At 46.1% G+C, this 9,694-nt stretch overlaps 1 protein-coding gene across 1 annotated transcript in view; it reads left to right on the forward strand.

The window, feature by feature from the left end:
* IQCA1 (IQ motif containing with AAA domain 1) overlaps nt 1–9,694 on the forward strand; it is a 174,590-nt gene that overhangs the window by 160,024 nt on the left and 4,872 nt on the right. Inside the window, exon 20 of the mRNA XM_007941621.1 lies at nt 7,662–7,900. Within this exon, the coding sequence (XP_007939812.1) occupies nt 7,662–7,900 (239 nt within the window). The remainder of the gene's footprint in view (nt 1–7,661; nt 7,901–9,694) is intronic.

Genomic DNA, 9,694 nt, shown 5'->3' on the forward strand with positions numbered 1-9,694 from the left:
TCTTCCTAGTTTGTCATAATCTGGAAGTTGAAGCATCTTTGGCATTGCTCCTGGTATCACAGCAACACAGAAGCTACCACAGACAACAGACTGACAGGAAGTACATCTCCATCCCTGCTCCTGTCTCGGTATCCCTCCTCCTCCTCCTCCTTCTCCTCCTCCTCCTCTGAGCTCCCTGTTCTTCTTTTTCTCATTGTAATTTTCTTCTTTCTCTCTCTCGTGTAATGCCTTATGGAATAAGATAGGGTGACATTTATGTGAAGAGGACAGGGTTTTATTCCTGACTTTGAATTGAGTGGGTCCCCCTGTTCAAACAACTACAGGCCCTAAATAATGAAGCTACTGATACGTAGCAGGGACATGGTCAGTCAGTCCTTCTTTGATAAACAAGAAGCGTCACTAAGGACTCAGGTCCCATGGCAGATCCCCACCTGTATCTCTCAAAGAGTAACCTGGTGGAGGAAGGGAAGTGTGTCCCTTCACCTGTGGGCAGATAGCAAACTGCATGCAGCGGTTCCTGTGGGCCGCAGGGCTCTGCCCACTGAACAACACCCTTCTCACATGTCTCTTTCTTAGTGGGTGATTTTTCAGCCCACCCTCGTCACTGCCATCACAAATGCTGTCGACATTTCCTACAGTGATCTTGCAGTTTCCACAGCCTCCAAGGCTGGGGTTTGTCTTAAACAGAGCCTGCCCCTGCTGCTGTCTGTGCAGGGCTCACGGACACTCTCTTCCAGTCCACTGAGCATGCTCTGGAAATCCACACCAGAGCTGAGCACCAAAGGTATGTGGGCTGTGGACAATCCCACTTCTCCCTCAAGGCACGTGAGGGAGTGACAGCGTGAAGAAGTGGAAGTGGATCAGCCTGGGAAACATAGTAATTCAGTTTCTGTCTCCTTTCCCCAAAATCAGCCGTGTTCTTCAGAACTTCTCCGCAAGGTTGATGAGTGCCTTGTCTAGGCCCCAGAAGTCCCTGGGGGCGCCTTCCCTCCACCTTCCCAGTGCTTCCCTCCTCTTGCCTCTTGTCCTTGGGGTCTGTCTCAGTAATGACCCCATTCATCACAGGCCCTCACCCTGGACCCAGCATCCACTCAGAGGGGTAGGTTGATGTCTTAAGGTGGCTCTGGAACCTGGGCTTAAAGAGGGTTCCTAACTCACCCAGATTATATTATCCACATCTCGTACTTTTATAAAAGCTCAAATAACAACATTTAAAAAAAAAGAGAGAGATAAGCTGTTACATCATCAGGAGTGCTGGCCAGGACGGAATCCTCTAGGGGTGTCAAAGGCAGGTGAGTAGGACCCAGAGACCTGGCTTTCCAATCTAAAGAAGGGAACAGGGTTGCAGATGAGCCTGACTTTCACACCCAAGAAGAAAGTAAAATACAGCAGTTGGCTTGGAGAGCACCTCCCCTGTCTTCACCGCCACCACCTGCTGCTGTCAAGGCAACGCCAACTTAGGATGACCCCGTGGGTGTCAGCGTAGAGCTGTGAGGCACAGGGTCTTCAGTGGGCGATTCTTCAGAAGAACTCCAGGCCTTTCCTGAGGTGCCACTGAAAGGGCTTGAACTTCCAACCTTTCTGTTAGCAGTGAATGCATTAACCACTTGGACCACGCGGGGACTGCTCTGCTGCCCTCAGCACTCTCACTTCCTCTGGTCCTTCCCACACCCCCACAGCCAGGCCCCAGGGAAGGCTTGCCCTCCCGTGCTCACTGTAGGACTCCCACCTCCACCCAGCCACCGTGCTGGGACTCACCCCAGCCTGACTCCCCTCTCAGGCTCCATGCGGCTACTTACAGTCCAGAGCCCATGAGGAGGTGGCTTTGTAAAAGCAGTAGAAGCTACTCTTTTAAAGGCTAACAAATCCGGTTCCTCAAACATGAGAGAAAGGCAAGCCTGGTTCTCTTTCCTACTGTCTGAATCTTGAGATGACTGTGGACAAGTGGGCAAGTCCCACACACCCAGCTGTGACAACCTTCCAGAACCCTGCCTCCATGTCCAGGGCGGACAAATGGTGAGCTTTTGAGAAGTAACCAATGATTCATGTCTTCTGAGGAATCTTGACCCAGATTCTACTTGAATACCAAGCATCATACATTTTAAATGGTCAGCATACCATATAAACAGTTAATGTGCCATAAACACTGTTTATCATACGATAAATGCATTGACTGCATATATAGCATGTTGACTACATATATAGCATTTTGATTTTTGTTTTCTTTATGTTGAGATGTGGTCCATACTGCAGACTGTATTCTTCAGTGTTCATCAGTAAGTGCTTCAAGTCATCCTCACTTTCAGCAGCAAAGTTGTGTCCTCTGCATATTGCAGGTTGTCAATGAGTCTTCCTCCAATCCTGATGCCACATTCTTCTTCATATCGTCCAGCTTCTCAGATTATTTGCTCAGCGTACAGATTGAGTAAGTGTGGTGAAAGGATACAACCCTGACACACTCCCTTCTCAATTTTAAACCATGCAGTGTCCCCCTTGTTCTGTTTGAACAACAGCCTCCTGGTCAATGTACAGGTTCTTCATGAGCACAATCAAGTGTTCGGGAATGCCCATTCTTCTCCATGTCACCCACAATTTGTTATGATCTACACAATCAAATGCCTTTGCATAGTCAATAAAACACAAGTAAACATCTTTCTGGTATTCTTTGCTTTGAGCCAATGGTATCCTTTATTCCACGTCCTCTTCTAAATCCAGCTTGCATTTCTGGAAGTTCTCTGTCAGTACACTGCTGCTACTGTTTTTGAATTATCTTCAACAAGATTTTACTTGCATGTGATATTAACAATATTGTTCAATAGTTTCTATTTTCTGTTGGATCACCTTTCTTTGGAATGGGTACAAATATCTCTTCCAGTTGGCCAGGTAATGGTCTTCTAAATTTCTTGTCATAGATGAGTACGTGCCTCCAGGATGGCATCCATTTGTTGAAACATGTCAATGGATATTCCATCAATTCCTTATTTTTCACCAATTCTTTCAATGCAGCTTCGACTTCTTCCTTTAATACCATTGGTTCTTGATCGTATGTTACCTCCTGAAATGGATGAATATTGACCAGTTCTTTTTGGTACACTGACTCTGTGTATTCTTTCCATTTTCTTTGGATGTTTCCTGCATCATTCAATATTTTGCCCATAGAATCCTTCAATATTGTGATTCGAAGCTTCCAACTTCCAACTTTTGCATTCCAATCACCAATAATAATACATCTTGATTGCATGTGTGGTCTATTTCAGACTGCAGAAGTTGGTAAAAATCTTCACTTTCCTCGTCCTTGCCTTGGTGTTTTGGTGCACAAATTTGAATAATAGTTGTATTAACTGGTCTTCTTTGTAGGCATGTTGATATTATCCTATCACTGAGAGCATTGTACTTCAAGGTAGATCTTGAAACATTCTTTGTGATGATGAAGGCCATGCCATTCCTCTTCAATTTGTCATTCCCAGCATAGTAGGTCATATGGTTGACTGATTGAAAATGGCCAAAACCAGTCCATTTCAGCTCATTAATGCCTAGGATATCAATCTTTATCTTTGCCATTTTGGGACAGCTTCCAATTTCTCTAGATTCATACTTCGTACATTTCATGTTCCAATTATTAGTGGATATTTGCAGCTATTTCTTCCCATTTTGAGTCATATCACATCAGCAAATGGGGGTACCAAAAGCTTTACTCCATCCACTTCGTTAAGGTTGGTTCCTCTTTGAGGAGGCGGGTCTTCTCCAGTCGTATTTTGAGTGCCTTCTGACCTGAGGAGCCTATCTTCCAGCACTATATCAGATAGTGTTTCAGGACTATTCATAAAGTGTTCAGTACTATATCAGATAGTGTTTCACTGCTGTTCATAAGGTTTTCACTGTCTAATTCTTTGAGAAGTTGATGGCCTCTTCCTTCTTCCTAGTCTGTCTTAGTCTGGACTCTTAATGAAACCTGTCCACCATGGGTGACCCTGCTGGTATTTGAAATACCACTAGCATAGCCTCCAGCCTCCCAGCAACATGCAGCCACCATAGGACGACAGACTGACAGACGAGTGGTGGAGAGTACTGATAGTTGTTGGTTTTTTGTTTTGTTTTGTTTTGAATTCTGTTACAAATGAATCATTATTTGTAGAGGGATTACTTACATTGAAAGATCAGTTGACTTGCCCTGGGACCTTCAAGGCTGTGACTTAACAGGTGGGTGGGGAGGAGAGTTGAGTGTTTGTCAGGGGAGCTCTTGTCCCTCATTGCTCGAGTCTGCCTGGTCTACTGTCCCCACAGGTGTGGGTTTGGTACATGAATGTCCAAAGCTGAGGCTGTTCCCAGATCCTGGCCTGGGCCGTCTGTTAAGACTTCAGCTTAGGGACCATCACCTTGATGCTTCCATAAAGCAGGCTTCCGGTTTGTTCTTTTTCAGATGTAATAAATTTGGAGAAAAAGTGTGGTTGGTCCCAAGTGGTGGCATTCTTTGGTGGTGGTGGTGGCAGCTGCTGTGGGTGTTGGTGGTGTTTTACCACAGGTTGTACTTTCTAACTCAAGAAAAGTTAAATTTGGATCAGAATAATCCTCACCTACTATAATTTCATCCTTCCACAACTGTGCTTTGAAACATTCTGTAGTTTGTTTTATGTTCTCTTTTATAATCAGTGTTTTAATGAGGGTTAAGGACCTTCAGAGTGGGATGGAAAGACTACACTAATCATAATTACAGTGACAGCAGCGATAGTTACAGAGAATAAAGCCCCCACCATGTGGTAGAAGGGTGCTCTTCCAGGTGCCATGAAGAAGCACGTTTATACATTGCTTATTTCTCACAGCAGCCCTGCAAAGTAGGTCTTCATATTTCCACTTGACAAATAAGACTAATTTGGGCTTGAGCTCCACTAAACCCACCAACAAGGAAGCAAAGCAGATGCGAGGGTTAGGCCTGCTCTTGGAGGCCCCCGTGGACTTTGCTGGCCTCACGGAAGGTCTCCGAAACCTTGATCCCTAACCTTTTATACCTCTGAGAAACCACAGGCCCCAGGGGGAGGTCTGCCCTTTCCCAGCAGCTCAACTTACCCACTCAGCCAAGGACCACAACCACCCAAGAGGACCCAGAAACCATCACAACTCCTCCTCATGACGATCCCACAGTGACGGAGTAGATCTGTACTACATAGTCTTTTCCATGGTTGATTTTTTGGAAGTACAACCATTAAGCCTTTCATCTGAGTTCACTTCTGGGTGAACTTGAGCGTCCCACTTGTCAGTTAGCAGCTGAGCGCGTAACCACCCCCATGAGGATAGTGGAAACACATTGCTGAACTAAGTCACAAACTCACGACCCACAAAGCAGACCCCCTGAAGTGTTCCTAGTTATGCCATGTTACATTCCTTTCAGTAATTAGACCTTTCCTTTCTGTTAACCATTTTTAATCAATACATTTGGGTGATTTAGTCACTTAACGGACCCAGAATTGACCCTGTGGTAGTTAAGTTTGTGTGTCAACTTGGCTGGGCCTGGTTGAGTGGCTGGGCAGCTGGATGTAGTATTCCCCATGATGAGACAGGCAATCAACTCCATGGTGGAATCTACTGTGAGCCGCTGAGTAGCTGTCTTAGGGAATGTGATCTGCTTCCTGTATATAAGGAGAAGCCTTAGGGAACGGTCTCTAGCTTATGGCATGCTTGGAACCTGCATGTACCCATGTCGTCATTCAGCAGCCTGCCATGCTCTGCTGATCTTGGGACTTTTAATGGACTTAAATTAATGGCCTGCCATGTGGTTTGGTAACACCAGGACTGTGCCTTATTACTTGCCAACCTTGGGCTTGTCAGCCTCAGCAGCCAGCAGCTGTCTGAGTGAAGAAAAGCCTCCAGTTTCAGTGGGCTGGGAACAGGAGGCAGAGCTGGACCCCAAGGTTGAAGGGCTTTCACCCAGCCCCTAGAGCCTGGCACTTTGAACTCAGACTTAAAGCCTCCAAACTGTGAGGGAATAAACTCCTGTTTGTTAAGGCCATCCCGTTTGTGGTATATTCCTGTCAGAGGGGCACTAGGGAACCAGAACTCCCTGAGACCAGAAGAACTGGATGGTTCCTGGCCACCATTACTGAACACTGTGATCAAAGATTCTATAAAGGAATCCTGAGGAAGGAGGAGAAATGCAGGACGGATTTTTAAATTCTCACGGACTCCAGACTTTGTAGAGCCATGGAAAGTGGATGAGCCTCTGACATTTCCGAGATGATCTTTACTGTCTGCCTTGAGTATTGAGCTCTTCTAAGATCTATCTATGTGGGATCAAGTGGACAACACAATTGGAAATGTTAGATAGCAACCTTAGGGGACAGTGCGGGTGTGTTCATGGGGGAGGAACAACTCAGAAGTGGAGGGTGAGGACAGTTGCACACCTTGAAGAATGGACTCTGTCACTGAATTGTGCCTGGAAAAGCTGTTGATTAGGTGGATGTTCTGTGTGTATGCCCAACAAGAACAACAAAAGTGAAATAAATTATTTAAAAAAAAAAAAAGAATTTCTAACATTCCTCAAAGCAGGTCAAAATGCTTTGAAGATACTTGACCAGCTTCCCCTGGTGCTGAGACTGTCCCCTGTGCTGAAATGAATGGCCTTGCAAATGCCCTTCCTCTTTCCCCACAGTCTGGATGTGGTTGCCTTACTGCCTGTGGGCCCCTGTACACCATGGATGTGCTTCTCTAAATGTGGTCTGAGTTTAAATGTTGGGCAGGTGTTCAGTTCCTACGAATTAGGCATCGGGTATACCATCCCCATGCCTTTTCATAACATTCCTGTTCCAAGTGGACTCTCTCAGTCTCCCCAGGTCCCACTCTCCCCGAAGACAGCTGGGTGTCTGTCTGGTGACTTCAGTCAGCCTCTGTGTGTGACTGCTGCTGAGCGGAGCAGATAGGGCCAAACTACTATAGTTAATAAAGTGCATGCTAGGGCCCCTTGCACTGGGGGGACCTGAGCCCAGCAGTTAAGTGGACTCCCCACTTGAATTCCAAATACAAAAATAATGTAAAGAGAGAACTTTATAACTAAAAAGCATGTAAATTCAATTCTGTGTATCCAAACTCTGGGGAGTATAACATTCCAATTCTCAGAGGGCCCGTATGTACACCCCACATGAACTTCTAGTGTTTGAAGGTTTTAAACCTCTTCAGAGGTCCCCTGCTAAAGGGACACTAAAAAAAAAAAAAAAAAAAACTCACTGCCGTCGAATTGAATCCAACTCATAGCGACCCCTCCTTGGGTTTCCGAGGCAGTATCTACAGAGGTGGATTGCCAAGTCTTCCTTCTGAGGAGTGGCTGGTGGGTTTGAACTGCCAGCCTTCTGGTTAGCAGTCAAGTGCCTTAGGCACTATGCCGACAGAGCTCCCAGAGCGACACTACCATGATCTCATTCACCCATGGCAGTTCCTAAGGGACTTGGTCTGTAGACCACAGGGTCATGAGTATGTACATCTTATGGCTGAGTTACCGAGAGGAAAGCATTTCAATATTTTCGCTTTCTGTTCATCTGAATTACAGATACACTGAAATAGACCCTTGTATCTTCTTTCTTACGAGATGCAGCTTGGTAGAGGAGCCAGATCCACACTGCTTTCTGTGCAGTAACCCCTATTCTGTCTCTTCTTCCCCATCCTGGACACAACAGTTTTATGGAAAGAAATCATCCAACAAAACGGAGGCATCTTGACGAATTCTCTGAATATAAGTTCCCTGGCGAAGGTAACCGATGGCTTCACCCAGGGACACATCGTCCAGGTGGTCAGAAGTGTGCTTACAGAGCGGAGGGTCCGGCAGCAGACACACAAGCCTCTGAGTGCCGTCGAGTTCATCACGCCCATCGCCAGCATGGACCCTGTGTACCAAGAGGAAGAGGAGAGCTTTAAGGTAAATGGACAGAAATCCCACAAGTGTGTGGCTTCAAAAAAGACAGCTATGTTTTCTCACGGTCCGGGAGGCTGGAGGTGAGAATTCAGAGTGGTGGCTCTAGGGAAGGCTCACTCTGTTGCTCAGCTCTGGGGGAAACCTTTGCCTGCTCCTCACTTCTTTGGCAGTCTCCACATGGCATCGGTCTTCCCCTGTTTGTACTCACTTCTGTATCTCACTGGCTTGTAATATGACTCAGAAATGATTAGGTGTAGGGCCCACCCTACACTGATAGGGCCTCGTGAACCCAGCAAAGAAAACCTTCTTTGCAAATGAGACCACATCCAGGTGTAGGGTCAGGCTTCCAATGCATGTTTTAGGGGACACAGTTCAATCCATAGGAGCGGCCAAGTCTTCATGGCAAACACTTGCCTCAGCCCCTCCCATCCTTTCCTCCTAGCTGCTGTAACCTTGAACTCTGCTAGACACAACAAAATTTGAAAACTTGAAAGAACTGTTTGGATCACAAAATCTTTCACACCTTCACAGCAAAGCATGTGTCTTCCAACCTTTAGAGAACACATGATCGTTGGCCTTATAAATTCACAGCCAAATTGAAGAATTGTGGGAAGAAGCTTCAGAGCCTCTGAGTTCCACTTCTCACCACCCCTTCGGTTTTGCTGTGTATTCCTCACCATGGAATACGTTTTGCACAGGGGAGGGGCAAAATAAAAAGCTGCCAGAGTCAACTCTGATTCCAACTCATGGCAACCTCATGCGGATCAGAGTAGAATCTGCTCCACGGGGTTTCCAATGGTGATTTCTCTGAATAGATGCCAGGGCTTCTGTCCATGGGGCCTCTGAGTGGACTTGAACCTCCAGCCTTTCAATTGGCAGGTAAGTGCGTTAGCCGTTCACACACTCGGGCTCCACATCGAGGAAACCATTCTCTAAACAGTGTGCATCAGTGCTGGTTTTGTCCCGTATTTCCCACAGTACACTTCATTTCTCAGTCTGCTTCCGAGACAAAGCATATTCATTTCCTCTTCACAAAAGAATTCACCAGAATTTAGTTTGCCAATCTTTAAGTATGTTCTGAAAAGTTCGCAGAGCCTTTAGATACAGAGGTAACTTTGAGGACCATCTCCTCCATCTTCCTGTTTTTTAGAGAGTTGTGTATCTCATCCAAACTCATGGCTGCTCCGAGGCACAATCAGGATAGAAGCCTAGTCCCTGACACCCAGGCTGGCGGGCCCTCCTCAAATCCTGCCTGCCCTTCTTTTAAATCAAAGTGAACACACCTGTGCTCCCTTTCTGACACTGGAGGTCTTTTTCTTGACCATCTGGGAAGGCTAGGCAGGAAAATGACATTGGGGAGTCCAGGGCCACCATGACGTCACCAGACAGAAGCACTCCTTCAGGTCCATTATCTCTGGGAGCCTGCTGAAGAACAGGAGAATCTCCCGCTACAGGGCATTTCTGCACCACGTATAAAAACTGTTTCCTTTATGGTTTCACCATTAATGCTTCAGTGGAAGGTGGGAAACAGTAACAATAGTGATTTGTGAAGCAAAGGTCTGCATAGGGGTTGGCAAAGATTTCCCCTAAAGGGCCAGATAGTAAATATTCTAGGCTTTGAGAGCCAGACAGTCACTGTTGCTACTACTGACTTCTGTGTTGTAATGAAAACACGCCCACTGACAGTATGTAAAAGAATAGACACGGCTAGGTTGCAATAAATCTTTATTTGCAAAAATAAGCAAAGTGGGCCACATTTGGCCATTTGGCCCATTGGCCAAAGTTTGCTGATCCCTA

Source organism: Orycteropus afer, unplaced genomic scaffold (assembly GCF_000298275.1).
Source record: "Orycteropus afer afer isolate SDZICR_OR568_19922 unplaced genomic scaffold, OryAfe1.0 scaffold00006, whole genome shotgun sequence".
Lineage (NCBI taxonomy): Eukaryota > Metazoa > Chordata > Mammalia > Tubulidentata > Orycteropodidae > Orycteropus > Orycteropus afer.